Source organism: Schistocerca nitens, chromosome 4, assembly GCF_023898315.1.
Source record: "Schistocerca nitens isolate TAMUIC-IGC-003100 chromosome 4, iqSchNite1.1, whole genome shotgun sequence".
In the NCBI taxonomy this organism is placed as follows: domain Eukaryota; kingdom Metazoa; phylum Arthropoda; class Insecta; order Orthoptera; family Acrididae; genus Schistocerca; species Schistocerca nitens.
This window is the reverse complement of record NC_064617.1, coordinates 15,460,980-15,480,293: the sequence shown is the minus strand read 5'-3', so window position 1 is coordinate 15,480,293 and position 19,314 is coordinate 15,460,980. Positions and strand designations below refer to the sequence as shown.

Genomic DNA, 19,314 nt, shown 5'->3' with positions numbered 1-19,314 from the left:
GTCCAAGTGAAGAACAGGACAGTAATGCTAGTGAAAACGAAGAAATCGACTTACGACAAACTCGTATTCCGTACTGTACTTAAGCTTTTAATCTGTATCCGGTGTTTCATTTACGGTTTAGTGAAGCAGGGGATACATAGTTCAGGTGAACAACAGGACAGCAATGCTAGTTAAAACTAAGAAATCGACGTACGCTAAACTTGTATCCCGTACTGCACTTATGCAATACAGTTCTAAAGAGTTTCGAGATACAACTGACATACATGTAACGTGATGTATTCTTTGCTACTAACATATTTCATTCATTTCTTTCCATTGTATTTTGCGGAGAAATACTAAGATACAAACACGCGATATCGTTAACGTGAAAATACTACTGGCCCTTATACATGTGAAGTACAGTTTTTTTCATTCCTTTGTTTCTGAACATTCTTCTCAGCTCTTTCATCTTTGTAATACATGCTCTCTGGCGAATTCTGACGTCATTGGTCAAAGCCGACGGGTTGTATCAGCACCCCCTGTAATCCTCTATAGGGGGTGCTGGTTGTATCAACGCCACCTAGGAACAAGGCCTCACAGCGCGACTCATGACGTCACGACTAGGGGTCCGAAATACCGAGCGGCTTGTTAGGCTCTGCGCCACGTATATGAAAACATTAAACAGTTTCCTGGTAGACTACTCAGTGTTTTATACACAAATCTGTAAACAAACGCTAATCCATCTCACTGGAGAATTAAATTATTCAAATTTCGTAAACTATAGCTCCAAAGCTGAAAATACTTCTTCGTAATTTCAGTCACTCGCGTTTTGAAAATGTGAATTTCTAATTCCATAACTCTTACAGCACTATTTTCACCGTGTAAGTCACCTTGCATAATTTAATTGAAAATGAGGTACCGCAATTGGAAAGACTGACAATGAATCTTTTGTGACGGCGTTCGTAGCTACAAACACCGCCACACTTTTAGTAGCGGGCCGACCGGTCCGCTGGAACAGTGAACAGAAAGAATGAAACCCAAACATTCGGATTGAATGAAAGTCGGTACTTATCTTTATTAACGACGATACAGAACACAGTGGTGAACATGGTCTACAGAAATCTGTCTAGTTCGAGTCGGAGCGGCTTGGTCAGCGTCGGCTGACGACAAACAACAACTCTGCTGCGATGAACACACAACTGACTAGCAGGTACACAATTCGGTGGCGAGTATACAACTGAGCGGCGAATACAGAACTGTCCTAGCGCTCGCGACTCCAGCGCTTAACAAGCCAGAAGCCAGCGGTGGCGCGCGCAGACTTGCGGTGATTTCCTGTATCGCTGGCGCTGCTTATGCGGACGGCGTCCGGACTTTGATGCTGCCAACCTTTTTGGCAGCGGGCTCGGTTGGCATTACTGGCTAGGATATAACAGAATCGAAGCAGGTACTCTGGGACTTTTATCTATGTCAAATTCTAGTTTCGTATGACAGATACCTCATTTGGCAGTCATCTACAGTTTTATACTTAAGAAAACATTACCGTACAGAAACTTGTGTAAACTTCACTGAACCTTCTACATACTACTTAGTTTAAGAGATTTGCCAGTAGAAGACTAGGTAGTGTTATTGGGTATTATAATTTGACATGGGAATCGCACATTAGAATCATTACAAACTCTGACAAACTTGCCCACTGTAAGCCATTGTTTATCAGCTTGAAAATATTAACTGTTATAAACTTGCACATTTACACTGTTCTACTGTATACAAAGACTAACTTAAAAGAATACCAGCTTAGGCAGGATTTACACTCTCATGGAACTGGGGTTTAACTGAAGAATGGGACACCACCCATCAGCTTCATGTAATGACGTATCTTAAGAACCTGTTATTACTTTTTACTGTACAAACTGATCCATTTATATTCACCCATCCACATACTGATCCCCATCTTTTAATTAAAATACTTGTCATTTGATACACTGATCATTGGCAACGGGTATTACAGCATTGTAAAAATTTAAAATATCATCTATAGTGTCATTTGTGAAAGCAGATGAGTGGTATCCCAATCTTCAGTAATGCCAGAACTGGAAATAGTATGCATCTTCACATACCTTACTGCAGATTATCTAAATCATAGAACAGCAATGTAGTGAGTATGAAGCTGTTTAACAAACTGCCTCTAGAATGGGTAGAAGCTTTATTTGATTTATTCAAGCACAAGTAGTACAGTTGCTTATCGGTAAATCCTCCCTACTCACTTGAATGTATGAGTGTAAATATCACAGTGATAACTGCTCGGTGAGTGTACCATAATTTCCTTAATGATTTCAATTTAAGATGTACTACACAATTCGTTTTAGCTTGAATATTTTACTTTATGGAAAATCTGTTGTAACATTGTTTTTTAATTTGTGTAAAGTAATTTTTGTATACATGCTGTATACTTTTTAAACATTTGTAATTTGACTGTCTATTTCTGCAATAGCTAAATGACAATTAAATCCTTTTACTATTCACTATTTAATGTTGTCCCAGAGGAAAAAAAAGCACTGCTATTCCAAACTCCAAAAACATTATCAATTTCTCTCAAATGAAGAATGGCTTAAGTTATGTATTGTCCCCCCCCCCCCCCCCCGAAATAATCTACATCTATACTCCGCAAGCCACCCAACGGTGTGTGGCGGAGGGCACTTTACGTGCCACTGTCATTACCTCCCTTTCCTGTTCCAGTCGCGTATGGTTCGCGGGAAGAACGACTGTCTGAAAGCCTCCGTTCGCGCTCTAATCTCTCTAATTTTACATTCGTGATCTCCTCGGGAGGTATAAGTAGGGGGAAGCAATATATTCGATACCTCATCCAGAAACGCACCCTCTCGAAACCTGGCGAGCAAGCTACACCGCGATGCAGAGCGCCTCTCTTGCAGAGTCTGCCACTTGAGTTTATTAAACATCTCTGTAACGCTATCACGGTTACCAAATAACCCTGTGATGAAACGCGCCGCTCTTCTTTGGATCTTCTCTATCTCCTCCGTCAACCCGGTCTGGTACGGATCCCACACTGATGAGCAATACTCAAGTGTAGGTCGAACGAGTGTTTTGTAAGCCACCTCTTTTGTTGATGGACTACATTTTCTAAGCACTCTCCCAATGAATCTCAACCTGGTACCCGCCTTACCAACAATTAATTTTATATGATCATTCCACTTCAAATCGTTCCGCACGCATACTCCCAGATATTTTACAGAAGTAACTGCTACCAGTGTTTGTTCCGCTATCATATAATCATACAATAAAGGATCCTTCTTTCTATGTATTCGCAATACATTACATTTGTCTATGTTAAGGGACAGTTGCCACTCCCTGCACCAAGTGCCTATCCGCTGCAGATCTTCCTGCATTTCGCTACAATTTTCTAATGCTGCAACTTCTCTGTATACTACAGCATCATCCGCGAAAAGCCGCATGGAACTTCCGACACTATCTACTAGATCATTTATATATATTGTGAAAAGCAATGGTCCCATAACACTCCACTGTGGCACGCCAGAGGTTACTTTAACGTCTGTAGACGTCTCTCCATTGACAACAACATGCTGTGTTCTGTTTGCTAAAAACTCTTCAATCCAGCCACACAGCTGGTCTGATATTCCGTAGGCTCTTACTTTATCAGGCGACAGTTCGGAACTGTATCGAACGCCTTCCGGAAGTCAAGAAAAATAGCATCTACCTGGGAGCCTGTATCTAATATTTTCTGGGTCTCATGAACAAATAACGCGAGTTGGGTCTCACACGATCGCTGTTTCCGGAATCCATGTTGATTCCTACATAGCAGATTCTGGGTTTCCAAAAACGACATGATACTCGAGCAAAAAACATGTTCTAAAATTCTACAACAGATCGACGTCAGAGATATAGGTCTATAGTTTTGCGCATCTGCTCGACGTTGGTTGTATTGACAGACTGGACCTGTTCTGCAGATTAATATTTACTTATGATGATGGCAGACTAGCATGCTAATACTAGCAATGAATTTTTCTCCTTGTGAGAATAATTAATTTACTGACTGGACAAAAATATATACAAAAACTTGTCAACCACAGAGCAGGAGCAGCATTAATGATATATTTACTGATGAACAGAAAAGACTATTCCCCTAATTCTATGAGATTGGGGTTTCACAGAGAATTTGTGGTAACAAATTAATCTGTAGCAAAGCCTCATGTTTACGGCTGCACCATATCGAAGAGAGCAGAAGGGGTCCAATACATAACATTTACCAACAAGATGTATGGGATACTGTGCTTGAAATAAAAACAGAAAATAGAAATAAACATTTATTTCACATCATCTTCCCAAGCCCCAAACAGTATAATTTAACATTTTTTCAATCTTTTGTACACAGTTACATTTTTAACAGTAGTTTCATCATTTCTCCTCTTGGTGTAATTGTTTAGCAAAATATTTGCACAGCAAAACAGTATGCAATTCATGACTGAATCAATTGAGTGTTTATTTTTACAGTGAAACCCATAAAAAAGATTGCTGGAAATGTTGAGGGAAGCTACCTTCACAAGTACATTTCTCTGATTTGCCTGTTCTAAAAATAAAATTTCCTGGTCTTTCAGAATTTTCTGTAGAGTTAAATAGACAAGTCACACACACTACTACATCATCTGCAGGATATGTCAACCCTCCTCTGTCCTTTACCATAGTCAAATCACCACCACCCTGCTTCATTTCATCTGTAGTAAGGAATACCTTACAGTATTCACAATGTTTTTTTTAATAGCTTGGTGTGAGCAGTAACCTGCTATGTAATGCAACAGTGGCCAAGTATTTGATCTCTCAAAGGCTTTTGATTGTGTAAATCATGAAATTCTGCTAGACAAGCTCAAGTATTGTGGCATGAGTGGGACAGTGCACAAATGGTTTAATTCGTACCTATCTGGAAGAGTGCAGAAAGTTGAAATAAGTAGTTCTCGTAACATGCAAAGATCAGCACATTCCTCAAACTGGGGAACTTTCAAGAATGGGGTTCCACAAGGGTCAGTCTTGGGTCCTTTGTTGTTCTTATTATATATTAATGTCTTGCCATTCTATATTTATGAAGAGGCAAAGTTAGTTCTCTTTGCTGATGATACAAGTATAGTAATCACACCTGACAAACAAGAATTAACTGATGAAATAGTCAATACTGTCTTTCAGAAAATTACTAAGTGGTTCCTTGTAAACGGACTCTCACTGAATTTTGATAAGACACAGTACATACAGTTCCGTACAGTGAATGGTATGACACCATTAATAAATATAGACCTTAATCAGAAGCATATAGCTAAGGTAGAATATTGCAAATTTTTAGGTGTGTCCATTGATGAGAGATTAAATTGGAAGAAACACGTTGATGATCTGCTGAAACGTTTGAGTTCAGCTACTTATTAAATAAGGGTCATTGCAAATTTTGGTGATAAACATCTTAGTAAATTAACTTACTACGCCTATTTTCACTCATTGCTTTCATATGGCATCATATTTTGGGGTAATTCATCACTGAGGAATAAAGTATTTATTGCACAAAAGCGTGTAATCAGAATAATAGCTGGAGTCCACCCAAGATTATCCTGCAGACATTTATTTAAGGATCTAGGGATATTCACAGTAGCTTCTCAGTATATATACTCTCTTATGAAATTTGTTATTAACAACCAAACCCAATTCAAAAGTAATAGCAGTGTGCATAACTACAATACTAGGAGAAAGGATGATCTTCACTATTCAAGATTAAATCTAACTTTGGCACAGAAAGGGGTGAATTATACTGGCACTAAAGTCTTTGGTCACTTACCAAATAGTATCAAAAGTCTGACAGATAACCAACAAGTATTTAAGAAGAAATTAAAAGAATTTCTGAATGACAACTCCTTCTACTCCATAGAGGAATTTTTAGATATAAATTAAGAAAAAAAAACAAAAAAATATTAAAAAAAATAAAAAAAACACAATAAAATAAAGTTGTTATATTAACTTAAGTATGTTGTTAAATTAACCTAATTATGTCATGTATTGGAAAATTCGACTCGTTCCACATCATTACGAAATATCGTATTCATGATCCATGGAACTAGTATTAATCTAATCTCATCTATTCCATCAACATCATTTTCATCTACTACTACATTTAAAAATTCTGGTATTGATGTTTCTTTTAATCCCTGAATTTCAGTATGAGTAGAAAAAATATCAGTGGTCTTAATAACAACATCCCCAACTACTTTCGACCGAAGCACAAGGGAAAACATAGACTGTGCCCTTAGTTTTTGTTCAGTTTCAAAAACTTGTCTTAGAGAAACATGATAATTTCCCCCACATAGCTGGCGGTATTTGCCGAACCTGTCTTCTAAACTGTCTGTACTTTTCCTAACAGCAAATATGATCTGTTTTTCTCAGAAAGCCAGTAGTCACTGAAGTCTATCAAAGCAGCAGTTGTGTGTTTCAAAGCGCTGTGTGTCTCTCGAGTAAGTTTTCTTTCATCACTACACTCTTCCCAAGAACATAACCATGAGATGAAGCACTGTAAGAATTCTTGTATGTGATGGGATTTACTAGTCACAGGTTCTTGGAAATATTTCTTAACCTCTGTCCCTTGAGTAATGTTTTTACATTTACAATATCCCACCAACGATTTATTATTTTTATGAATGTTGCAGTACTTTCCCAGTTGCTAATTGCTTTCTTTGAACCAAATATGTCCAAAGCAACAACTGTCGTATCACTGAAAATACGCAACACTAACTTGACATTTTGGCGCTCAATTGAGTTAGGAAATAGAGACTTCAAAGTTAAGGAACTGCCATATTGCAATAGTTCATCTTTTTCTATCAAGTGCAATTCTTTCAGTGCTCCAATAGAAGACAAACCTCCCTTCAAACTGTCACTGAAGTCAGGAAAACACAAGATCTGCTCCTTTTGGTTAAACCAGTTATTGCGGATACACTTCAAAATATTGACAGTGTCCACAAAATAATACAATGGGCGATTTGGAGAAGACTGTACAGGGTGATCATACTTTATTTTCACATCTGGAGGAGTAGAAAACTTAGACATTGCTTTCTTATTAATTGCATTATTGTCTGCTACTATACCAACCACCTCAAATCCAACTGCTTCTAATTTAACAATGACTGTTTTAATGTAAGAGAACAGAACATCACCCTGAATAGTATGAACTGGCAGAATAGATACCACATCCTTGTAAGGTGATTCCATGCTCTGAACCATAAAAACATAGGCGCTGGTTGCACACAAAAATTTTTCAGTGTTAAAGGCACATCCTACAACATTTCCAGCTTTGTAATCAAGCTGAGACTCCAGATGAATTTCATCCATCAACAGGAGCACAGTTTTATCATCTGAGGATAAAGTACCTACTTTATTTGTGATGTAGCTCATAAACTGATGACCTTGTTGCTCAATGACAGGATTTGTTGAGAGTTTACTACAAAGCCTTGAAAGGGTGTTAGGACTAGGCATAGAAAAACTGTCAGTGTTCCTCAAAAATTTGTAAGCATGTGGGCTTATAGAATGTACTAATGACCACATTATCATAGAGTTAGTATCATACCTAAACTGAGTTGAACTTCTGCACTTCAAAAATGAAATCTGTTCCTTCAAAAATGTAATTTTAGTTTCGTTTCCTGGCAACTTTTCTAATAAATTTTGCAATAACTGGTCAATTAAAGACATAATGTTATCTACAGGAGCCTCAGAACTATTATACAGAAGATAAATGTTCTTAAGAACATCACTTACCACCTGTATGTTGTTTACTTTCATGGGAAATTTCATGTTTCCAATACATTTCACTTCAATATCATTATTGAAGACACTGAGTAATAAACCACTACTTATAACTACGTGGCAAAAAATTCTTGGGTAAGGATTATGCTTTAGGAACACTAGGCTCACACTGTCAGATTTGTTTATCACTACCCAGTCACTGTGCTTTTCACATTCACTCAACTTTGTTTTCATTTGTTCTAAACTATCGAACGATATCGCATCAATCATTTTCGCATGTGTGTCCAAACTTTCTTGGATAGCAGTTTGAAGAGCACGATTTTCTAAACGCCCCCTACGAATTTGTGGGTCCTCTCGTACTGCAGTTTGATGACTCGACAAGTAAGATGGGCATCCAGGCAACTTCGATGGGATAGCATCTGAAAAATTAATAACGAAGTATGAAACCGATCTCACAGTATATAAGTGAAATAAAGATAATTCTTATGCCACTGTTCTTTAGTAAGAGCGTGTTTCGTAACTCACCTTTTCTCAAGCGTCGATGATCCAACGGTGCTGTCAAGAGTATACCAGTTTTCGGGTCATACATGCTGGTACTGCTTAAAATGTCGTCCTTGTTGAAATGCAGTTCACATATCTAAAAACAAGCATAGAGTTCTCTTTAAAACATAACGAAAATTAATGAGGTATGAGATTATAAATACGTTCTTCTGTTTACTGTATTTTGTTCAGCTGTACTACATTTCAAGTAACTACGACACACTAACCAAACAAATACACTGATACAACAGAGTGCTTACTCAGTGTCCAGTCTTGTCTGTGAACAGCTGATAACCATTTTCGTCTTAAATTCTTGTCAGATGGAAAAAAAATTATCGTAATTGCCCCTGCAATTCGGCATACAACACCTTCGGGGCATCGTAACTGAGTATAGATCAAATAACCACTCACGAACAGCACAAAGTACAATATGGAAGCGCTACGAATCACGTGTGTCGGTAGTCGGTTCCTAGCTTTCTCAGACCCCTACCCGTGACGTCACAGGCTCCTTACAAGGGAACCTCCCCATCGCACCCCCCTCAGAATTAGTTATAAGTTGGCACAGCGGATAGGCCTTGAAAAACTGAACACACATCAATCGAGAAAACAGGAAGAAGTTGTATGGAACTATGAAAAAATAAGCAAAATATACAAACTGAGTAGTCCATGTGTAAGATAGGCAACATCCAGGTGGGTGTAAACACATGAGTGCTGTGGTCCCGTGGTTAACGTGTGCAGCTGCGGAGCGATAGGTCGTTGGTTCAAGTCTTCCCTCGGGAGAAAATTTTAATTTTTATTTTCAGACAATTATCAAAGTTCAGGCACTCATATATAATCATCTTCGCTCTCCAAAATTCCAGGACATGTTCAGATTTGCTTGGACATATGCAGGATTTGACGGTTTACACACGGAAAAATTTGAAAACGTTAAAAACATATGTTTTGACAGAGCACAGACAAAACTGTGCGACTGTGAAACTGTTGCATTCATTTGTTGCAGTTTATGTGACAAACTCTTATGTTTTCACACTTTTTCAGAAGTGATTATCACATCCACAAGAAAACCTAAATTGGGCAAGGTAGAAGAATCTTTTTACCCATTCACCAAGTGTACAAGTTAGGTGGGTCGACAACATATTCCTGTCATGTGAAGCACATGCCGTCACCAGTGTCGTATAGAATATATCAGACGTGTTTTCCTGTGGAGGAATCGGTTGACCTATGACCTTGCAATCAAATGTTTTCGGTTTCCATTGGACAGGCACGTCCTTTCGGCTACTAATCGCACGGGTTTGCGGTGCGGTCGCAAAACACAGACACTAAACTTATTACAGTGAACAGAGATGTCAATGAACGAACGGACAGATCATAACTTTGCGAAAATAAAGAAAGAAAAATTTTCACTCTTGGGAAGATTTGAACCAGGAACCTCGCAGTTGCTCACGCAAACCACGGGACCACGGCACTCCTGAATGCAGATTGTCCTAGACGTTGTCTATCTTGCACATGGACTATATATATTTTGCTTATTTTTTCATAGTTCCACACAACTTCTTCCTGTTTTCTCGATTGATCTGTGTTCAGTTTTTCAAGGCCTATCCACTGTGCCAACTTATAACTAAATCTGAGGGGGGTGCGATGGGGAGGTTCCCTTGTCAGCTCTTTCGTCTTTGTAATCCATGGTCTCTGGCCAATTGTGACTTCATTACTCAAAGCTGACGGGTTGTATCCCCTGCTAAACTAGACCCGATCTTTTTTACCACCATAATCCGTATCAGAAGAGCTGTATAACAAAGAGGAAATAGACGGTGGTCTAGTTTAGTAGGGGATACAACCAACGCCACCTAGGAACAAGGCCTCACATCGTGAGTCTAACAAGGGAACCTCCCCATCGCACCCCCCTCGGATTTAGTTATAAGTTGGCACAGTGGATACGCCTTGAAAAACTGAACACAGATCAATCGAGAAAACAGGAAGAAGTTGTGTGGAACTATGAAAAAATAAGCAAAATATATATATAGTCCATGTGCAAGATAGACAACGTCTAGGACAATCTGCATTCAGGAGTGCCGTGGTCCCGTGGTTTGCGTGAGCAACTGCGAGGTTCCTGGTTCAAATCTTCCCAAGAGTGAAAATTTTTCTTTCTTTATTTTCGCAAAGTTATGATCTGTCCGTTCGTTCATTGACGTCTCTGTTCACTGTAATAAGTTTAGTGTCTGTGTTTTACGACCGCACCGCAAACCCGTGCGATTAGTAGCCGAAAGGACATGCCTGTCCAATGGAAATCGAAAACATTTGATTGCAAGGTCATAGGTCAACCGATTCCTCCACAGGAAAACACGTCTGATATATTCTATACGACACTGGTGACGGCATGTGCTTCACATGACAGGAATATGTTGTCGACCCACCTAACTTGTACACTTGGTGAATGGGTAAAAAAATTCTTCTACCTTGCCCAATTTAGGTTTTCTTGTGGATGTGATAATCACTTCTGAAAAAGTGTGAAAACATAAGAGTTTGTCACATAAACTGCAACAAATGAATGCAACAGTTTCACAGTCGCACAGTTTTGTCTGTGCTCTGTCAAAACATATGTTTTTAACGTTTTCAAATTTTTCCGTGTGTAAACCGTCAAATCCTGCATATGTCCAAGCAAATCTGAACATGTCCTGGAATTTTGGAGAGCGAAGATGATTATATATGAGTGCCTGAACTTTGATAATTGTCTGAAAATAAAAATTAAAATTTTCTCCCGAGGGAAGACTTGAACCAACGACCTATCGCTCCGCAGCTGCACACGTTAACCACGGGACCACGGCACTCATGTGTTTACACCCACCTGGATGTTGCCTATCTTACACATGGACTACTCAGTTTGTATATTTTGCTTATTTTTTCATAGTTCCATACAACTTCTTCCTGTTTTCTCGATTGATGTGTGTTCAGTTTTTCAAGGCCTATCCGCTGAGCCAACTTGTAACTAATTCTGAGGGGGATGCAATGGGGAGGTTCCCTTGTGAGAAGAATGTTCAGAAACAAAGGAATGGCAGAGAGGAAAACTGTACTTCACATGTATAAGGGCCAGTAGTATTTTCACGTTAACGATATCGCGTGTTTGTATCTCAGTATTTCTCCGCAAAATGCAATGGAAAGAAATGAATGAAATATGTTACTAGCAAAGAATACATCACGTTACATGTATGTCAGTTGTATCTCGAAAGTCTTTGAACCGTATTGCTTAAGGGCAGTACGGGATACAAGTTCAGCGTAGTCAATTTCTTAGTTTCAACTAGCATTGCTGTCCTGTTGTTCACTTGAACTATGTATCCCCTGCTTCACTAAACTGCAAATGAAACACCCGATACAAATTAAAATCTCATTCTAAGTGTGTTGCTTAAGTACAGTCCGGAATACGAGTTTGTCGTAAGTCGATTTCTTCGTTTTCACTAGCATTACTGTCCTGTTCTTCACCTTAACGATGTATCCTCCGCTTCAGTAAACCCTAAGTGGAACACGGGATACAAATTGTAGATGTGCTGTTTATTTCGTCTCCGCTATTACTAACAGTCTTTTCTTACGTACATATCAGTATTACTGATGACAGAAGGACCTACGTATGTAATATATGTATACCAGACTTCCGTTGACCTCGATATATGTACACTGGTAACGAAAAGGTGGAAATACACGTACGTTACATTTGCAACCTGTACCTCAATTGAACTACACGGAGACAAGAAGACGACACATGTACAATTTACATCCCGTACTTCACTATGGGGTACAGTTTTCTTGTTGCCTTGGACGCTAATAGTATCCCATTCGTTACTTGAGCTATATAGCTATACGCAACATTTGTATCTAGCTCGCCAATTGACATACAGGGTGTTTCAAAAATGACCAGTATATTTGAAACGGCAATAAAAACTAAACGAGCAGCGATAGAAATACACCGTTTGTTGCAATATGCTTGGGACAACAGTACATTTTCAGGCAGACAAACTTTCGAAATTACAGTAGTTACAATTTTCAACAACAGATGGCGCTGCGGTGTGGGAAACTCTATAGTACTATGTATGTTTCGGATAGCCCAAAGCAATCACACGATCATCGAAATATTCATTCAGGAAATTAAAGACGTCGGCCGTGCGATGTGGCCGGGCACCATCTTGCATAAACCACGAGGTGTTCGCAGTGTCGTTTAAGGCAGTTTGTACCGCCACAAATTCACGAAGAATGCCCAGATAGCGTGATGCAGTAATCGTTTCTGATCTGAAAAATGGGTCAATGATTCCTTTGGAAGAAATGGCGGCCCAGACCAGTACTTTTTGAGGATGCAGGGACGATGGGACTGCAACATGGGGCTTTTCGGTTCCCCATATGCGCCAGTTCTGTTTATTGACGAAGCCGTCCAGGTAAAAATATACTTCGTCAGTAAACCAAATGCTGCCCACATGCATATCGCCGTCATCAATCCTGTGCACTATATCGTTAGCGAATGTCTCTCGTGCAGCAATGGTAGCGGCGCTGAGGGGTTGCCGCGTTTGAATTTTGTATGGATAGAGGTGTAAACTCTGGCGCATGAGACGATACGTGGACGTTGGCGTCATTTGGACCGCAGCTGCAACACGGCGAACGGAAACCCGAGGCCGCTGTTGGATCACCTGCTGCACTAGCTGCGCGTTGCCCTCTGTGGTTGCCGTACGCGGTCGCCCTACCTTTCCAGCACGTTCATCCGTCACGTTCCCAGTCCGTTGAAATTTTTCAAACAGATCCTTTATTGTATCGCTTTTCGGTCCTTTGGTTACATTAAACCTCCGTTGAAAACTTCGTCTTGTTGCAACAACACTGTGTTCTAGGCGGTGGAATTCCAACACCAGAAAAATCCTCTGTTCTAAGGAATAAACCATGTTGTCTACAGCACACTTGCACGTTGTGAACAGCACACGCTTACAGCAGAAAGACGTCGTACAGAATGGCGCACCCACAGACTGCGTTGTCTTCTATATCTTTCACATCACTTGCAGCGCCATCTGTTGTTGAAAATTGTAACTACTGTAATTTCGAAAGTTTGTCTGCCTGAAAATGTACTGTTGTCCCAAGCATATTGCAACAAACGGTGTATTTCTATCGCTGCTCGTTTAGTTTTTATTGCTGTTTCAAATATACCGGTAATTTTTGAAACACCCTGTATATAGTGTCAGTGTAAAGGTGAAGTGAAGGTCGGGATACAAATTTTTGTTGTGTCGTCAGTGTAAAGGCGAAGTGAAGGACGGGATACAAATTTTAGTTGTGTCGGTGGTTTCGCCTGTAATATGGGAAGTGCACATTCGAAAATGTCGAACTGATACTAGTGCTGGGAAAGGAAAGAAGATCGACAGCTGAGAAATTTCTATTACGTACTTCACAACACGAAAATACACGTATTGGTGGAATAAAACTATGAAATATGTCAAAATTGTGAAATACAGTGAAAGAAGCAAATGGAAAAGTGAGCTTACCACACGGAAATATCGAGGAATAACCGAAGCTCGTCTAGACAGACAGTAACGAAAATTACATACCCACAAACAGGCAAATCCATTTATATAAACGAAAATAAGACACTAAAAATTGTTCTACAATAACAAACTAATATTCCAAATTACCTCAATATCATTACGAATAATTATTTTAATGTACAATGATAGCGCTTATCCGGAACACAGAACTGTTTTATTATCTATGCCTCGAAGTGAAGACCTTCCTATCTATGACTAATGTATGATGTCATTGGTCAAAGCCGACGGGTTGTATCCCCTGCTTCACTAGACCCATAGACGGCATGGAAGGTGAATGTAAAATCTATGCGACTGCAATACAGTCTGTATTTAAACAGTAACTCACGAGAAATATTTGTGTGTTACTTTCCATTTATTTCATTTCGCATGTGATTGTGAGAAGTATCCCAACAGTAGAAATAAACTTGGTTTGTAGAATTACAGGAGCTAATCTACATTCTTCGATTGAAAACTCGGAAAAAACCATAGCCGATCATGGTCTACAGTCAGCTGTGTGACGAATGCAATTTGCGCGCAGCGCTCTAGCCGAACACAAATCAGCGTCATTCACGTCACCGAAGATACAGCGTTGCCAATTCCGCGACATGGACAGGTCAGTTAGCATTGTAGCTTCGCCTGCGACATCTGTTAACCGACGGGAAAACTATTTTTACGGTTGCCTGTTCCGCCGTAAGGACGGTCAATCTGTTTCTTATGTGATCTGGGGCACAACGTTAGTGTTGGTGCACTTAATATAGCACTGACTAATTAAATAAAGGTAGCATAGTATTATCTTCCCTTCCTATGACCAGCAGCTCTTATGAGGCTCTGCCTGCATGATCCTGCTACATGAGGTATGCACTGCTGTGTGACTATGAACACCTTCGCTACCATACCGCCTCACATTTCCATCAAGAACTAGCACAGAATGGAATCAAAAACCCATAATGTTTGAAAGGAAACATCCATCAATTTGCTCAGTCCAGTATGCAAGGCACCTTTTTCATTAGTACTAAGTAGACATATAATGAATTCTTACGGTAAATACATAAATTCAGCAGATAACTGCTTAGGCAAATTACTGTCTGCTACGCAACTGAAATGACAGTCATTACACAGGTTCTGTATGTTACAGTTTGTTAAGTATTCAGTTTGCTGCAGTATTGCTTCCACTGTTATGAAATATACTGTCCATAGGTTATTTAACTCAGTAGACATTTCACTTTGAGTCACAAGTATATGACATGTTTTATTTGTATCACAAGACAATGACTAACTGCCGTTAACATCTCATTACATGCATTGTCTGAAAATCAGTTAGGCCTATGTATATAATTCCATCTGAAAAGTTTTTGGCAACTCAGTCATAGTCGATAGACTTTCAGGACTGGAGCTGAATTTCCATATCTCAGTATATATTTGCTTGGAATTTTGATACCTAAATAAATCGTACATTATAAGCAACAGAGTGTTGGAAAATTAATGTGTTCGCCTAGCCTACAAGGTGGCCATTTTATGAGTAAATTACGAAGTCTTGTGTAATTTACTGTACAGAAAACCTCTTTTTCTCTTAATTCATTCTTGCAGGTTTAGGGACCGCAACTGTGTGGAATAATTACATCCAAATGAGTCGGATTAAGCATTTCTATAATGTAATGTCATAGACCACTCATCCTGTATGCCGTGGATGCAGATAAAGCATCGGGTTGCCAAAAATGTAAGTGAACAACTGGCTTATAAAAAGTGTACCACATGATATCACACCACAACAACAGAAGAAACATTATCTGCAACCCGCACAGGCCATGATTTCAATTGCAACAAACGATGAGATACAGCTGCACGTTAACAGAAGGCACCATTACCGATCAATTTCTGACCACTCACTGGCACCTCTTCCCTCTCAAGTACTCCAACAGCCATCCTAGCAGCTAACAATGAACAAAACAGTTCTACATTAAGACAATTTAGCTTTAAGTAACAATGTTCAGTATGAGTAAATGCCTGATGATGACCAAAACGTACATAAAATAAGTAAAAATTAATTTCTGCCTTAGCCTGTACTAAAATAATGAGAGAATGTTCAGTCCCGATGGTATGTCACTAGCTGTGTACTGCTGCAACCATAGCCATACATTCAGATCTCACTACAAACATGAAGCGAGACATGTCCTCTTCCTCTATTTTAACTGAAAATGACCACAACAAAATCAGCTAAAGGAATCCTATCAAACACTTGAGTTCATAATAGTCAAGTGACTGATGGGAGTTTCTGCTGTAATTAAAGCAGAATTTCTGGTTTGATAGTGCTTTTGTAAAGTAAAATTCATAAAACGGCTGCAAAAATGTGTAAATATGGTGAATAATTTTTATTACATTTGTGGTGAAATAACATTTTCCTCACAGAAATGCAATCTGACGCCTCTTGTGAAGACTGTCTATCAGCATTATTTCTGTGTGAAAGTAGGGCACCAGGATAAGTCTTGGGCACCACATATATGTTGAAATGCAATTTCAGTTAGACTGCGAGAACGGTTGAAAAATAAGAAATAATCTATCGCTTTTGGTGTGCCTATGATTTGGTGGGAGCCAACAGAGCATACAGATGACTGCTATTTCTGCTTGCCTCCACCTATAGAGGCAGGATTGTCTATAAAGAAAAGAAGAACAGTTCGTTACCTGAATCTTGGATCTGCCAATTGATCCAGTCCACATTCAGGTAGTTTACTAGTTTCTACTTCACTGAAAATTGTGTGTTTCAAGTAGAAAATGAAGAGAGTGTGGAACAAAAAACCAAACAAACCTTCCACATCTGTGGCCATGATTTTGAGGGGAAAGATGATAAACCACACAGACTGAGTCTAGTGGAATTGAGTGATCTCATTATAGACCTTACCTGTCAAAGGAGAAGGCAAAAATTCTTGGGTCTCGACTACAGCAGTGGAATCTTCACGAATGTGATGTCACAATGTCACAGTACCTAAAGTGTCACTGACTCCCTTTTTGAAGAAGAAAACAATCTTGTTGTTTCCTGCGACATTAATGGCCGGGTGAAATCTTAAAATTTTAACAATGATCCAACTGAACGGAGACTATTCAAAGACTCTTCCAAGATCAGGTTGGAAGCTGAGTTACTTCACAATGGCAACCATCTTTCTTCTATTCCTGGTTGTCATGCAGTTCACAAGAAGGAGGCATGCGAATATGACAGCCCTCTTGGACTCAATCAAATGTCATGAATGCAAATGGAAAATTTGTGGTGATCTGAAAGTCGTAGCCATACTTTTAGGAACGCAATTGGGTACACAAAACATTACTGTTTCTTTGGGACAGTAGGGATATGAAATCGCATTATATTAAAGCAGATTGGCCTGCAAGAAATCTGAACTCAAATGAGAAAAATGTTGTTGCCGAGCCTCTCGTGGACCCAAAAGATGTTCTTCTTCCACCCGTGCATATCAGGCTGGGTTTGATGAAAAATTTTGTCAAAGGTATGAAAGAGAAGGACACACCTTTAAGTACCTAAGATAGAAATTTCCGAAATCAAGTGATGCAAAAGTGACACAAGATATTTTTATCAAGCCATAAATTCGAGAACTTGTAAAGGATCTCACATGTGACCAAGTTTTGGAGGGGAAAGAAAAGGACACTTGGGAAGCCTTCAAGAGAGTGGTTTATGGATTTTTAGGCAGCAAAAGACCTGATAACTACACTCAGTTGGTGAAACTGCTCCTGCAAAAAATACCACCTACACTCAGGTGGTGACAGTGGTCCTGGAAAAGTACCATAACCTTAGATTCAACATGTCCCTTAAAATCCACTTTCTCCACTCCCAACTAGACTTTTTCCCTTCTAGTTGTGGAGCTGTCAGTGATGAACATGGCAAAAGATTCCATCAGGACATTTCTGTTATGAAACAAAGATATCAGGGCCATTGGAATGAAGCAATGCTTGTGGATTTCTATTGGTCTTTGTGTAGAGTTGCTCCAGAACTCTGTTACAAGAAGCAAGCTAAAAGATTTCACTCCAACTATCTGCAAGATATTCTTCCAGCAATTTAGATCTCTTAAAATGTAACTACCATTTAAAAAAATTCAAATACACTTTCAATGTTGTTAGCATATTTAATTAAAATTTTCTCTTAATCCGTTAATATGAAATACTTTTACCTAGTGTGTAACACAGAACTAGAGCTGAGGAAAATTTTTCATTGTCGTATTCACTTTTCTTTATCCAAAATGAGTAAGAATTGACTCACAAATTGCAGGAAACATTCAGAAATTGCTTTTTGTGGCATGCTATTTCAGGTGGTTCACCTATGTACGCCAACTGCCCCGGCCTCGACGCCTGTAACGAAAGGCCAGAATCTCCCGACCCTTTTGACACGTCGCGCACCTACTGTTCGGGTGGTGAGGCCGGGAACGGGGCCGGGACCTTCTACTACGGCAGCGGCAGCAACGGCGGGGGTGCCTTCTACTCGCCGGGTGGCAGCAGCAGCGGTGCCTTCTTCTCACCAGGTAGCAGTGGTGGTGGTGGTGGTGGTGAGCGGGCCGGTGCCTACTACTCGCCCGTGCCTGCAGAGTCCCCCTCCAACTACACTGGGATGCTCGGGATGGCTGCAGAGTTTTCCCGGCTCTCTGTTGCCAGTTCTTCCCTTCCAGTAGCAGATGTCAAGTAGGTACTCTCATCAGTTCAGCTCAGTTCAGTTTATTTGTCCGTGCAACAGATCGTAACTGTGATCCACAGCTAGGATATAGAATGAATGCATTTGAAGATTATAGTTCAATATCTCTGACAAATATTTGGAAACGTGCTGACCATTTAGACGATTGTCTTATGCTATCTTTTTTTGACAATTTATTTTTATTTATAATAATGTACAGGAACTTCCGGTTGCAAATTACGAATTATTTAGGCACAGACGAATCGCCAGAAGGCAGAAGTGCCGTGTCATCGATAGGCTTACAAACAAAAGGTACGGAGTTTTGTTGGACTTCAGAATGCTCTTCGTTTTTCTAACTGTAGAAAGAACATGCAGTCAAACACACACACACACACACACACACACACACACACACACACACACACACACACACACTATTGGATGGGACAGTGAGTTATCTCAGGTTAGGTTAGAAAGGTTACTGTAGTTGTGCCACCTTGTTTTTGGCAACGGTTTGGCAATGGTCATTCATTCTAGTTGACAGCTGGTCGGTTGTCATACCGATGTAAAGTACTTGGCAGTGGTTGCAGCTGAAACGGTATATAACGAGGCATCTTTCACCGGTGGCCCAGCCTCAGACGGGGTAGGATAAGCCTGTGACGGGACTGGAATACGTGGCGCCAGGTGGATGGATTGGACAGGTCTCGTATCTCAAGTTCCACTGGGGCACGATCGGCACCACCTAGAGAAGAGGCTGCAGCGCGCTCTTATGACGTCACACGAAGTGGG

At 39.8% G+C, this 19,314-nt stretch overlaps 1 protein-coding gene across 3 annotated transcripts in view; it reads left to right on the top strand.

Moving 5' to 3' along the window:
• Positions 1–19,314, top strand: part of LOC126253587 (activated CDC42 kinase 1) — a 566,545-nt gene that overhangs the window by 406,235 nt on the left and 140,996 nt on the right. For all 3 annotated transcript variants that reach the window (XM_049955017.1, XM_049955019.1, XM_049955018.1), the window contains exon 12: positions 18,170–18,536. In XM_049955017.1, the coding sequence (XP_049810974.1) occupies positions 18,170–18,536 (367 nt within the window). The remainder of the gene's footprint in view (positions 1–18,169; positions 18,537–19,314) is intronic.